At 35.7% G+C, this 15,704-nt stretch overlaps 1 protein-coding gene across 2 annotated transcripts in view; it reads right to left on the reverse strand.

Moving 5' to 3' along the window:
* Positions 1-516: 516 nt before the first annotated feature.
* gsk3aa (glycogen synthase kinase 3 alpha a) overlaps positions 517-15,704 on the reverse strand; it is a 29,096-nt gene continuing 13,908 nt past the window's right edge. The window contains exons 7-10 of one of the 2 annotated variants that reach the window (XM_056479754.1): positions 14,170-14,265; positions 11,963-12,149; positions 7,425-7,502; positions 517-4,405 (exon numbers count right to left, since the gene is read on the reverse strand). In XM_056479754.1, coding sequence (XP_056335729.1) covers positions 4,353-4,405; positions 7,425-7,502; positions 11,963-12,149; positions 14,170-14,265 — 414 coding nt within the window. In that variant the 3' untranslated portion in view covers positions 517-4,352. The remainder of the gene's footprint in view (positions 4,406-7,424; positions 7,503-11,962; positions 12,150-14,169; positions 14,266-15,704) is intronic. The other variant, XM_056479755.1, reaches the window with a different exon arrangement.

Here is a 15,704-nt window from a genome sequence, read left to right on the forward strand (position 1 = left end):
TTTGCTGGACATTCATTCATTTTCCTTTGGTTTAGTCTCTATTTAGGAGGTTGCCACAGAGGAATGAACTGCCAACTATTCCAGCATATGTTTTATGCAGTGGATGCCCTTCCAGCCACAACCCAGTATTGGGAAACACCCATACACACTCATACACAGCAGACGGATCTTTGGACTGTGGGGAAAGCCGGAGTACACGGAGGAAACCCACGCCAACAAAGGGGAGAACGTGCAAATTCCACACAGAAATGCCAACTGGTCCAGCCAGGACTCGAACCAGTGACCTTCTTGCTATGAGGCGACTGTGCTAACCACTGAGCCACCCCTTTTTTGGGGACAACCTAATCGCTTTAAGTTCAATCCACTTAAATTTGTTAACTTAATTGTTTTTTGTTGGGACAACATGGATGAATTGTGAAAAAAACAGCATTTTGTGCAGTGTACCCTAGGTCATACCCTAACGTCATTATTGTGTCCTCATAAACCACCACACACATCATCACTGCCTCTAAAAAGTCAGTTTCGTCACTTTATTAAATGAGTTCAATTTATTCTGACAAGCTCTCTCCATTCGTCTCTCTCTTTGTTTCAGGACACGATTCCCCAGGGCCAGAACATTGAGGCAGAAAGTTCCAACAATTAACCAAAAATAAAAAAGGAAATAAGCTCACATTTGTATGGCAGGTTTAAGGCAGAGACTAAAGGGAGGGCAGGATTACAAGAGCAATGAAGGGGAAGAGACTTTGCAGGCTGCTCTCCATTCATTGAACAAGCCTTAAAGGGGAGAAAAATAAACTTCAAAGCCAATTGCACATATAGATAGATATATATAAAAAATAAATAACTCACATTTTTTAAAGTCGACACATACATGATGCTTTGGGCTCGATTCACAGATGTCCGATTAAAGAGTAAACACATTTCCCGTGTCTTTGAGGCTCCACGCCAGATTGGCAAGAAGCGCCACAAAGAGTTGCAGTGTTTCAAGCAGTCGTTTCATTTCATGAAAACAGACCATATGAGCAGGGCTTCCAGTGCACGTTTATAAAAAATGTGCTCAAATTGCCAAGCGGAGAACAATGCATGACCTTATTGGATATGAACCTTGAGTTTTGCTTCCAAAATCAACTTCAGAGCTTATGAACTGACATACAGTACGCAATATGAATATACACTCACTGGCCACTTTATTAAGTACACATTACTAGTACCGGGTTAGACCCCATTTTGCCTTCAGAACTGCCTTTATCCTTTATTATATATTGACATGATAGCATCACGCAGTTGCTGCAGATTTGTCAGCTGCACATCCATGATGGGAATCTCCCGTTCCACCACATCCCAAAGGTGCTCCATTGGATTGAGATCTGGTGACTGTGGAGGCCATTTGAGTACAGGGAGTTCTTTGTCATGTTCAAGAAACCAGACGGAGATGATTCACGCTTTATGACATGGTGCATTATCCTGCTGGAAGTAGCCATCAGTAGATGGGTACACTGTGGCCATGAAGGGATGGTCATCAATACTCGGGTAGGCTGTGGCGTTGTTAATGCTCAATTGGTACTAATGGGGTTGAATTTTCAATAAAGTGTGCCAAGAAAATATCCCCCACACCATTACACCACCACCACCAGCCTGAACCATTGATACAAGGCAGGATGGATTCATGCTTTCATGTTGTTGACGACAATTTCTGAACTGACTATCTGAATGTCGCAGCAGAAATGGAGACTCATCAGACCAGGCAAAGTTTTTCCAATCTTCTATGGTCCAATTTTGGTGAGCCTGTGCGAATTGTAGCCTCAGTTTCCTGGTCTTAGCTGGCAGGAGTGGCACCCAGGGTGATCTTCTGCTGCTGTAGCCCATCTGCCTCAAGGTTGGATGTGTTGTGCGTTCAGAGATGCTCTTCTGCAGACCTCGGTTGTAACGAGTGCTTATTTGAGTTACTGTTGCCTTTCTATCAGCTGGAACCAGTCTGGCAGATCTCCTCTCGCATCAACAAGACATTTGCACCCACAGAACTGCCGCTCACTGGATATTTTCTCTTCTTCTGACCATTTACTGTAAACCCTAGAGAAGGTTGTATCGTGAAAATCCTAGTAGATCAGCAGTTTCTGAAATATTCAGACCAGCCTGTCTGGCACCAACAAGGTCTAGGGCTGGACAATTAATCGAAAAGTAAATCAAAAACATTCAGAACTATAATTGATCAAATTTTTCCAGGCCAATTTTTTTATTATTACTTTCCCTACTGCATACCACTCTGATAAGGCATATTTATACTTCTGTGTCGAGCGTACATGCATGGTTTGGCGCAGCCTTCATGTGGCCGCACACCCACGACATGTAGCGCAAGCTCTGTGATTAGTCGGTGTGGTAGTGTTTACGAGCGTGGGTGGCACAGAGAGCCGAGAGCCTGTTGGAGCATGTTTACAGTGTGGAGTCCCGTTGAGGAGCTCCGTTTGGACACTTTTGTTTTGTGTTTACCTTATGATTAAAGTTGTTGAACATCCACCAGTTTCCACCTCTAAATAAGCTAGTTTTAGCTTGTTTTATATTAAAGTAGCATTCAGAAAAAAAAAAAACCAGTGAAGAAACTCGACACAGAGGCAAAAAAAAAAAATCTAAAATCAATAAAATAATCATTCATTAATCATAATTGAGTAAAAAACGTAAAATTAATCGAGATTTAGATTTTAGGCCAAATTGCCTAGCCCTACCAACAATCATGCCACATTTAAAGTCACTTAAATCACCTTTCTTCCCCATTCTGATGCTCGGTTTGAATTGCAGCAGATCATCTTAACCATGCCTAAATGCATTAAGTTGCTACCATGTGATTGGCTGATTAGAAATTAGCGTTAACGAGTAGGTGTACCTAATAAAGTGGCCGATGAGTGTATATTTAGCAGTATTTCACAAAAAACTGAAACTTTCAGCCTCAACATTACAGTGCAAAGCATTAAATACTGTAAAGGACCAACAAAACAGACATTAACGGTTATTTGTAAACATAGAAAAGACAGCCCAAGAGAGATGAAGGGAGAGAAAGACATCGACGGAAAAGAAACAGAAGTGATAAAGTATTTACATCTTACACAGGGCATAACAGCCAAACTATATTTACATACGGGTAGGGTGTATGAATGAGCACCCACCGAACAACATAAACAGAAGAACAGCAGAATAGCAGGAACAAGAAAAGATGGAAGTAGGGCTCTCGAGGGCCTCAGAGTAGAGTTTATTACTAACAGACATCTTCTCAAGTAAAGAAATTGATATGATTGACCATCTGACGTCAAGAACTCGTGTGCAGATTCACAAACTAGTATTGTTCTACCACAAAGGCCTTCAAATGGTAGGAATAGCTTAATGTACTATAAAAACGATTGCTAAAACGGAAAAAAACACTGAATTATGATGCGTGGTGGAGTCTTCAGTCGTCTGAAAATGACTTTGAACGGAAGAAGACTTTGTAATCTCACAAGCATAAATTAAGCCTAGACCTGGAGCATCATTAAGAGCTAATGATAATTAAATGCCCAGGAATATAAAGTCACTTCAGTTCGGTACAACAAAATGAATATGCTATTGGCTTGCATACATCATTCCTTCCCTTCTTTGTGGTCAACAATAATGTTGAACGTTTTCCCAAACTGCTCAGTGGAATTATTACATTAATGCTTTCTCAAAAGTCCGTCAGAAAGACTGGTTGATTGAAAATAATAAATATATTTACCAGAAGGTAAAAGAAAGATATTATTCTCATGTTTTTAAAAAATACAATAAAATAACTGTATAAAACCACCACGTTCAAGTCTCGCCTCTTTGACACTTACAACAAGATGCATCATCTACAATGACAGCTTGTTCCCCCGCAAAACATATTTGACCTCGCATAAGAATAACGAAAAAGACAAGCGTTCAAAGGGAAACATCCACCGTAAATGACGATTTCAATAAATTAAGATTTTAAAATAATAATAAAATTAGAGGACCCGCCCCTAGCCACTGATAACCAATCATATCCGAGTGCCAAAACACAGGTTATGATGCGCGTGAGCTTTTCTACGCAGCCGCTTGGAGCTCTCTCCAGACTGACTGCCTCTATTATCTGAAGCACATATTAGCGGTATAACTCTGTTTGCGGTTGCGTGTGCATGGCAGTGTGTGTGTGTGTGTAAAGTATGTTTGACCAACAGTCAGCAAACACTGGGTTTTGTGCAGTGACTCCTTATTCGGTCTGTAAATGTGTGGAGCAAGAAGCTGTGGATGAGGTATTGAGAGTGTGAGGTTGTGAGTGTGTTTGTGTGTTGTGGTGGCTCAGATGCTGTGGTGTGTTTTTTTGAGTCTCAGGTGCTGTTGGTCAGGGCAGATCCGGGCTGTACGGAGCCATCAGAGCCATCTGGATGAGAAAAGAGAGAGAGGACAAAACACACATTGAACCAATAAATATGGCATTTGACAGCGTGATTGGCTAAACAGAAAGCTGCTGCTGTCTGGAAGGTGACAAAGTTTTTATAATTGTTTTTTTTGTAAACAAAGGATTACTTGTTTTGGACTTATTAAACTGATCAAAAGAGGATGTAACGACATTAATAATGTTACAAACAATTTCTATTTAAAATAAATGATTTGTCAAAGTATCCTGAGGGGAAAATAAAATTAAGCAGCACATCTGTTTTCAACATTGATGACAATAGTAGAAGAACATCAAATCGATAACTTAAATAGTCAAGTAGTGCATTGATTCAAATAAATGCTCTCTGATGTCCACATAGTAAATTTGTGGGTTAGGCAAGTTCCAGAATTCAGCACAAATGGTTTTATATGCTTATTTATAACCACAGAAATTACCCCTAGAATCAGAAGCTCGGAGTTGCTCATATTTGGAATGGAAAACTTCACAATATACATTGTGAAACTAACAAAGGATACATTTAAACAGACCTTCCACCTCTTCGGAGTGGTGCTGAATAAATGTACAATCTGTATATCCTGCATTTTGCATACTGACGTGCAACTAAACAGATGACTGGGTGAGAAATACAAACTGGAGTGTACATGTTGCTTAGCAATAAATAGAAAACAATGCAAAAACTTGTGATGCGTGCTGGGTTTTAGTCACTCTGCATCTACCGTTTTCAAAATAAGAGTCCCACATACAAAGTAAGTATAATAAAATTAAAAATATGGGGAAAAATGGTGATCATTGCTGTAATCTTACTAGAAAATGTTAAGGCCAACTCAATCTGGATTGTGCATATTAATGATCCCATGTGCAATGAAACGGTCAGTGTTTTGTTCCGATGGGCTCTTTGCACAGCTAGTGTTATTTCCCCCACCAATAAACTTCAAATGAATGGTTAATGTGATTTTATTCAATTTTATACAGTTCCTTTTACAGCATTGATGTTGTAATGTAATTAAAATCATAATATTTAGATATAAAATAATATAATAATATAATCAGTTATATAGATACAAGCATTCATTTAGTGGTTGAAGCATAAAATGTGGCATGCATGCGCCTTTAGGATTAGCAGGTGAGCGCAGAAACTTTTCGTATTTTAAAGATGTGGCGCAGAAAAATTTAATTTAATGCTGTGTTTCTTGCAAACTTTGAGACCCACTTAAAATCGTATATCAATCAGGCAGTGAAGATTTTTTTATAAAATCTACTAGGACTTTACACTCACAGTATTTATATGAGAATGAGGAAACAATGGTGCTTGAAGCTCCATGTACTAGAATAGTTATTTACCAATGCCGATGTGAATACAGATTTTCATGATATGGCATTCTTAAAGTAAAAATTTAAACTACAGATTCCCTAAAAACATTACTGTAATAAAGGTATTAAGTGGCTCTAATCAAGTCAGACATTACATAAGACATGGATGCACGATATATCGGCAGCCATACCAATATCGGCCGAGAAATGCTACTTTTAATGTTATCGTTATCGGTCTGGTTTGAAAATTAGGCCGATATCTTTAAGCCGACAAATTACGTAATTATACAGAACTGCTTGCCTTGTAAGCACGAGAGAATCTTGTATGAGTGCGGTAATAAAAGTGTCAAATGACTAACAATTTTACATTACTGTAACACTTTTTAGTCGAGAACATTTGAGCTGGTTTCAGTTCATAGTTCTTTCATTTTCGTTTTCATTTTATTTAAAATATATATATTTATTGTTGATTAAATCCAGTTTTGTCACTTAACCTATTACTTTTATGCAACAGTCAAGTTGCATGTTAATTTGCTATGCGTAGAAAAGAAAATAATTTATTTTTGGCATGCTGATTTATTGAAATCATGAATATAGGACTTTATAATCACTTTGCAGTTTTTAAATTATTGCTTTTATTTTGCTTTGAGTGTGCTATTTTAAGTTTTTTAAATAAAAAAATTTGCTCACTGTACAAAATGGAGGTGTGAATCTACACTGGTCTCACGGTTCGGTTACGATTATCATGCCATCAATTTGGTTCAATTCGATATCTCGGTGCATTGACAATGCTTTCCATACACAATTTTATATTTTACGTCACAGGCGCTGTTCACCGATGAGTGACACTGATAAACTGCAGCGACGCAGTGCTGCCAGATTGGGCAGTTTTGGATAGGCATTTCAGCAGATTTTGGATAGTTTTTGGGCTAGAATCAGTCAGCTACATCTGGCAACATTGCAGCGACGATCACAGCTGATCCATGATATACGCAGTGGAGAAAACTCACGCGCTTGTGTCTGTATCCAGAAGTATCGCTTTAACAGCCGAGGAGAGGAAAAGTCACGCCCAGCAGGTCAAATGGGCCCCAGTGAGAGAGAGAGAAATGGAGTTTACTTTCATTCTCTCAATCGCAGTGAAATAGGGGCTTCTGCGGTGTCAGTGAACGACTGCCCAGCAAACACACACGCGGTGAAATTGTGCACAGTTTCTGAGTTTTTAAATAGTCGGAGCGTTGTAAATACTCGCGCTCACCTCCCTCGCCATAGTAAGCTACGGAGACATAGCGCATATGACATAAATGACATCAGTACACAATAATCGGTTATGATTATTACTGATACTGAATTGTCTGCGTCTGCATCGCGGTGCAACGAAGAAACAATTAATGTTGACACCCCTAGTACAAAAAGATAACATTTTAAAATATTTATCGGCTAATATATTGGTTATCGGCCTCCAAACCTAAAGAATATCGGTTATCGGTATCGGCCCAAAAAACCATATCGGTGCATATAATAAGCTAATAATTATTTTTAGCTAATGTAGTTAAACGTTAACCAACCATAAAGTGTTACTAAATGCACTGGTGAATTGTGCACACGAACACGACAAGAAGAGTTTATTAACATTAAGTGAATGAGGTCACTTATGATTTAATGTTGTCAGTGAGAAGAATAACAGCTTTACCGTTGGATGATGCTACGGTTTGTGCGCGGGCATGCGGTGGAATGAGAGTGGAATTGAGCTGCGGCTGAATCATCAGCTCTGAAATAAAGAGAAACACACTCTGTTGACAGATCTCCAAGTGGAACAAACAACTGAGCAAAAATATCAAATGCTCAGATTCACACGCTATCCCTGGGCTGGTTAAAAAAAACTAAATGCATTAAATAAAATATGACTGAATATCACTGAGCAATAACAAAAAGCTGCCAGCCTCCTCTTAAGCGTGGCTGTAGTGTTTGTCAAGGTTTATTGCATCAAACGTAGTTGTAATTTAGTTGTACATGATCATTCACAGCCTGCTCTCTAACCCACAGAATTAAAGGAATGGTTCATCCATAAATTAAAATTCTGCCATAATTTACGCACATTCACATCTTTCTAAATCGGTATTTCTTCACTTCTTATGTGGATCAAAAGAAAGATTTGTACTGACTCCTCTTGTCCGTGCAATTAATTATTATCGGGAATCAAGCTTCAAAAAGCACATAAAAGGCCTCATTAAGTTATTATAAAGTCGTCCAAATGTCTCTGAACTCATGTAATGTTGTATGAGGAACGGACTAAAATAAATTATTTACTGATACATCTCTTCAGTTTCTCCCTTTTGCTACAGATGTGATTTGAAAAGTGCATAGTAACAAGATGGGGCCTAAATTACAAAAGAAAACCCATGCTAGTTTGTATTTAAATAAACTACCAGTAGGAAGTTTGGGATCACTAGCATGGTTATAAAGCTTTTGAAAGAAAATTATTATCTGAATGCAAATACATTGAAACAGTTATACCGAGATCAACATTTCTTACTATCATCTTATTTTTCATCAGTGTTTAAAAGTGATTCATAACATTTGTTTTTGAAACAATTTTCAGTATTAAATGAGAGTCATTTAACATAAAAGCAATTATTTCCAAAGATATATTTTTAAATGCCTTTTTAAAATGTCGTCACTGTCATTTCTGATCTTTTTAAAGGTACTGTAAGTTTTTAACTCTTCTAAAGAATAAAACACCATAATAAGTTTGCAGACATTTAAGAAACATGCTAAGTGAACATACTTGTTTATCTGAAAAACATTGCTGAAGTCAGATATTCTGCTTCGAAAATGGGTGTTACGTGCAGGAACGTCTGTCTTTTTTTGGTTCTTTTGACCCATCCAATGCCACTTCAGCCAATTATATTTCAGCACCCCAGGTTGCCTTTGTGGAAAACAGCGCATTTCATTCATTTATTCAGAAAGGCTCTCAAAGTGTGTGTCTGTGACCAAAATGCGACCTCCGGTGGACAGTAGCAGAGTCCGAAATGAGACCCAGATTCAGAGTTCCAAATGAGGTGGTTATCAATTAATAAATAATAGAAATATTACGAATGCAAACATTAGTTGAGCAGGTTATATTGTAACCCTGTGTCCTAACAACACAATACGTGATGAAATTTGCAGTGATAATCAATTTGGCTGTTTACACAAGCAGAAACACGACAGAAATTTTAATTTAGCCATTCAAAAGCACAGAATAGTGCACTCCAACAAAATGGTGAGGTTTATAATCTAATAAATACATATTAAACCTCTTTGACATCATTAAAAGTACATGCTGAATCACTGATATGTGTTGGCTTGCACTGAGTCACAGTTCTAGAGTTCAATTTCAGAGTTTGTTTTATTTTGAAGATCTGAGGTGAACTATCTGCTGCTGCTTTCAGTAGTATGGCAATAAATATCATGTAAATGGCATTCAAACTCACGTTATTAGCATTTAACACTGAATCAAGCACATGAGGAGTACCTAAGGTGATCATAATCATTTCTAAAATATAAATCCCAGGTATTGGTCATATTAAATTCTTTCGATATGAAAATATTCCTTCTAATCGCGTGCCGCTGCTTTTATTTAGAAAATGATTTAAGTCAGCCTTAAATCAGTGTTTAGGCTCAATGGCTTGCTCCTGTTGGACGTCAATCTGGCAACCTGCGCTTGTGTGTTTTGATCCAGGAATGCAATACCTAGTTCAATCACTAGGTGTCAGTCTTATATACTACACCTTTACATGCCCTTACTGAATAAATTTATTTTTTTAAATAAACATATAGAATAAACTTCATCACTCTCATTTTTTTAGCACTTTGAAGGGGACCTCTTTTATCCCCCTTTTTACAAGATGTCAAATAAGTCTCTGATGTCCCTAGAGGGTGTATGTGAAGTTTCACCTCAAAATACCCCACAAATTTTAAATAATTTTATAACTGTTTGAAATTGCCCCTTTTAGGCTTTGATCCTAACCGTACGTTCACACCGAAAGTGGCGAGAGCTTCAAAGTAGTCATTCATTTTCAATGAGAGAGGCGCATCTTCGCCGGTGTGGGCGTCGAGGAGAGTTGAAATCAAGTCAACTTTATGGTAATGAGCTATGACGCGGTTCGGCGGCAAGCAATTAGAATAAGGTCCACCGCTGGAGAGGAGTTCAGAGAACACAGACCTGTGAACTTTGGTTCTGACCACAATTGTTCCCAAGGGTTTGATTAGTGCTGTCACCGGATTTCCAATTATTGACAATGTTTTCTTACAGGAACATGCATTAAATATGTTACTGGCGAGTTACTGATGTGCATTAATGTTATATATTTATCTTTAAAAACATGGGAATCTCATGCGACAAAACAGTAATGCTGCTTCAAGATATTTCAGACATATGGACATACTGGATAAGTGGAGCAAAGCCACACCACATGCAACTTGATCTTCCATTGTTAAATGAATTTAATAAGAACTGCGCAACATTTTCATGTTTATGCAGGAGTGGAACTGATATGCTGCAACGACCCCTTTAAATGCGAGATCAATGTAGCGATGTTTGCAGCTCTTGCCACCAGAGCTGAAGGCAGACAGCGTTGGCGCCAGGGCAGCCAGAGCGACCTTGGACGCTCTCACCGTTTTCGGTGTGAACGCACAGTAATTGTGCCATTTTGACTGTCGCTTTAAATTCAAATGAGATTTGTGCTCTTTTTTAAAAGAGGGCGGAGCTGCAAATGCCTGTGTGTCAGTATAGTGGCAGATTCAAAAACAAGACTAATGTCCTATGCTAATGAGGGAAAGATAGTCACTAAGGGGCGGGGTTTTCCCCCACTGACGATATGTACAAAGGGAGAATGTCAATTAAAGCGTTTCAGCTGACCGCTTTTACTAGAAGCTGAAGACTGTTGCCACACAACTGTGTTTAAACCCCTTATAATAGTGATTTTGGCATAATAGGTTCTCTTTAAAGGGTATTTGCTGAGTAAAAAACTTAATTTAAACAAATTATATATTTTTTTAAATGTCTTGACTGTCATTTTATTCACTTTATTTTTTTATTTAATTAAATAAAGCTTTTTCTAAAAAAAAAATCATATAGACCTCAAACATTTGAACAGCGTTGTGAGTAAATACCCTCTGTTGTGAATGGCTAACATTTGTAGACTGGCGTTAATTATACTCATTCATTCATTTTCTTTTCGGCTTAGTCCCTCAATTAATCTGGGGTCGCCACAGCGGAATGAACCGCCAACTAATCCAGCATTCGTTTTAGGCAGCGAATGCCCTTCCAGCATCACTGGGAAACACATACACACTTATTCACACACATATCCACTACGGACAATTTAGCCTACCCAATTCAACTGTAGCGCATGTCTTTGGACTGTGGGGGGAAACCGGAGCACCCGGAGGAAACCCACGCGAACGCAGGGAGAACATGCAAACTTCACACAGAAACACCAACTGACCCAGCCGAGGCTCGAACCAGCGACCTTCTTGCTGTGAGGCGACAGCACTACCTACTGCGCCACTGCGTTGCCTTGGCGTTAATTATCCTATATTTTAGCATTTATTCATTTTTCTTCAGCTTAGTCCCTTTATTTTATTAGGGGTCGCCACAGTAGAATAATCCGCCCACTTATGCAGCACATGTTTTACGCAGCGAATGCCCTTCCAGCTGCAACCCAGTGCTGGGAAACACCCACACCCTCATTCAAACATACACTATAGCCAATTTAGCTTAATCCATTCACCTACAGCGCATGTCTTTGGACTGTGGGGGAAAAAGGAGCACCCAGAAGAACACCACGCCAACACGGGGAGAACATGCAATCTCCACACAGAAATGCCAACTGACCCACCCAGGACTTGAACCAGTGACCTTCTTGCTGTGAGGCGACAGTGCTAACCACTGAGCTACCGTGCTGCCCCTATATTTAATCAGGGCAAAAAAATGCTTAGCAATAAACAAAATGCTTGGCAGTTTAAAGTAAAAAGTTTAGGTTAGTTTTAATAAGGGAGAACACCGGGGAGAGGTTTCTAAAGTTGCTAAATACAGTGATAAAGATCATTTTCTCTGCAACATTAGGCTAAAACTTTTACTCATTCTGTGGAAACCTGTTGTGTTGAGATGGATGATATCGGCATTCAATCAGTGAGATGCTTTTTTTGGGGTTTTTTTGAGGATGTGCATGAAGGGAAACTCACCTGTTGTGGTGAAGTTGAAAAGCGGAGGCAGCTCTCGGCCGCTGGGCAAACGGGTGCCAGGTTGGCGCAACTCGTCAAAGAAGGCATGAGCGCAAGCCTGAAGCGGAGACAGCCGTGTTACTGGCGTATACTCTAACAGCCGAGAGCACAGCGCGATCGCCTCAGGAGGAGTTCTGGGTTTAAACACCTGCAGAAAAGAGATATGAGAGAAAACAACATGAGAGATTAAAAAAAAATGACTCACTGAATTAGCCATTCACTAAAAATGAACTTGATAATATACGTAGTGTAAATTAAGGCAAATGTATTCACCATCCTGATAAATTATTGTTATTTTTTTATATTTTCCAAGTAACATTTAACAGAGCAAGGAGATTTTAGACAGTATTTCCTATAATATGTTTTCTTCTGGAGAAAGTATTTTTTTTTGTTTGTTTAACTGGAATAAAATAAGTTTTAATCATTTAAAGGTCAATATTATTAGCCCCTTTAAGAATTTATGTTTTTGATTGGCTACAGAAAAAAAAATACTGTTGACCAATACTTTGCCTAATTATCCTAACTTTCCTAGTTAACATAATAAGCTAGTTAAACCTTTAAATGTCACTTTAAGTTGAATACTAGTATCTTGCAAAATAACTAGTAAAGTATAATGTACTGTCATCATAGAAAGACAAAATAAATTAGTTATTAGAATTTGTTATTGAAACTATTATGTTTAATAATGTGTTGGAAAAAAACAATTCTGCATTAAAGGAGTGTTAAATAATAAACTGTGTTTAAACAGAATTTTTTTGCAGCATTTGCACAGAAAAAAATTATTCAATGTGATATTATAGACTCTACACTATTTAACAGGCAGGTTTTCATTCAATCCATTAGGGAAAATTCGAAGTACAAGTTTCTTACTGTAGGTACTATATTTTTTGTCACCGTACTTTAAGTCACACCAGGTCAAAATATTATTGATAAAGGAGGAAAAAAAAGAAGTTGCATTAGTGTAAAAATAGTTCAATGCATTTAATATAATAAATAAAATAAAAAATAAAAACTGTATTTAATAAATGTTAAAATAAATGTTTTTTTAATAGGCTACTGATAGCTAAACTAAAAATTTACAAATACTATACAAAAATTTTACACTTATTATATAGATTATTAGATAATTTTTCTAACAATTTTATAACACTTAATATTAAACACTATTTCCCCTCATACAATGACACATTCTGTCAATTTAACCGTATTGACAATAGAAAAAAATTAAATAACAATAATAAATAATAATTGTTGTTATTATTAATAAATATAATACAATTAAATAAATATAAGTAAATACTAAAAATAATAATGTAATATTATTATTACTTAACAAATATAAATCAATTAAATAACAAAAAATAATAATTAAATATAATATTATTAACTAGTAAATATAATCAATTAAAAATAAATAAATAAATACTAAATATTATTATTATTATTATTAAATAAATAAATATAAATCTATTAAATGAATATAAATAAATAATAATAAAAATAAGAATTAAATATTATTATTACTTAATAAAAAACAATTAAATAAACATAAATAATAAAAAAAACAATTAAATATAATATTATTATTAATTAATTAATATAAATTAATTAAATGAATAGAAATAAATAACAATAAAAATAATAATTGAATATTATTATTATTATTATTATTATTAATACTAAATAAATATAAATCAATAAAATAAATACTAATAAAAAATAATAACAAAAATAATTATTAAATATTATTATTAATCAATAAATATAAATAAATTAAATAAATATAAATAAATAAATTTAAATAACTAAATTAATAATAAAAACAAATGAGCATGCATGCATACATACATACATACATACATATAGCAAAAATAATAATCACGTGTACTTAAAATATGAGGCCTAAATAAAATCACTTTAAGTGAACCTGAAAAACACAAAGTCAATATTAGAAAATGCAGTAATAAATCTTTTCAGATGTCAGTCAGTCAGATGCTTGTTTCCTGTCAAAGAAGACAGTTCTTGACAAGGACAAACAGTAAACTTGCCAAAAGCTGTCAGAAGTGGTTACTTGAGAATATTTATAAGGCAGTTTTGCATCACCACTAACAGAAACCTCATGGCTTTTGGCTGCAGATGTGAGTCAGATAGGGGGTGTGAGATTTCACCTTGGTCCATGGATGAGCTTTGATCTGTGGGAACTTGAACTCTGTGTAGTTTGGGTTCATTTCACGGATCTGTTCTCTTGTGGGGGTTCCAAGTACCTGAGCAGAATCACAGAAACAACAGTGAACAGTGAAGAATGCAAAGTTGGAATTATACACTATGCTGCTGTGTTTTGGAGTAGATAAAATTCATGTTTTTTTCCAATCAAACTTTTATTATGTTATACATTTATATTATTTTATATACTATTATTTTATGTAATAGATGTAATAATCAAGATACAAGAATACAGGAGGTTGTTAAATAATATTATTATTAATAATAATGCAAATTACAACAATAAAAGTAAAAATAAAAAGAATAATTGACAGATATTCAAAAACAAATTATTTATATATATAATATACAGTTAAAGTCAGAATTATTAGCCACCCTTTGAATTTTGTTTCTTTTTTAAATATTTCCCAAATGATGTTTAACAGAGCAAGGAAATTTTCACAGTATGTCTGATAATATTTTTTCTTCTGGAGAAAGTCTTATTTGTTTTATTTAGGCGAGAATAAATGCAGTTTTTATTTTTTATGAACCATTTTAAGGCCAACATTATTAGCCCCTTTAAGCTATTTTTCCCCCCGACTGTCCACAGAACAAACCATCATTATACAATAACTTGCCTAATTACCCTAACCTGCCTAGTTAACCTAATTAACCTAGTTAAGCCTTTAAATGTCACTTTAAGCTGTATAGAAGTGTCTTAAAAATATCTAGTCAAATATTAACGTCATCATGGAAAAGATAAAAAAATCAGTTATTAGAAATGAGTTATTAAAAATATTATGCTTAGAAATGCGTTAAAAAAAAACGTCTCTCCGTTAAATAATTCAGGGGGCTAATAATTCTGACTTCAACTGTTTTTAACTTATTTTACACCAAAAAAAAAAACAGCAAATATAAACTATACATGTATTGAAGGTTAAGTAAGGGTAATATTAACAAAATATATATTTTTAAAAAGATACCTTTTATGCTCACCAAGACTGCATTTATTTGATTAAGGGAGACCTTTTCTGCCCCTTTTCGCAAGATTTAAAATAAATCTCTGATGTCCCAAAAGTGTGTAGGTGAAGTTACATAATAATACCCCCAAAATATTATTTATAACACTTTAAAATTGCACCTTTTAGGCTTTGATCCAAATTGTGCCATTTTGGTAACTGTTGCTTAAAATGCAAATGAGTTTGTGCTCTTTTCAAAAGAGGGCGGAGCTACAAATGCCTATTTCTGCATAATAAAACTCATTTATAAAGCTTTTTAGTCGCTGACATTATCTTCAACAGGTATGACTCGAAAACTCGAATGATGGATAGCTGCTTCTCACTCAGGGCTGAAAATTGTGTGGCCAAGTATGTAATATTTATATTAATTTATTAATATTTAATTATTTTATTAACATTTATTACTTATACGCTGTTAAAAAATATGTTGCTTACTTAAATTTTTAAGTTGAACCATTTTAACTTACATCAATTTAGCTGAC

This window comes from Danio aesculapii, chromosome 19 (genome assembly GCF_903798145.1).
Source record: "Danio aesculapii chromosome 19, fDanAes4.1, whole genome shotgun sequence".
Lineage (NCBI taxonomy): Eukaryota > Metazoa > Chordata > Actinopteri > Cypriniformes > Danionidae > Danio > Danio aesculapii.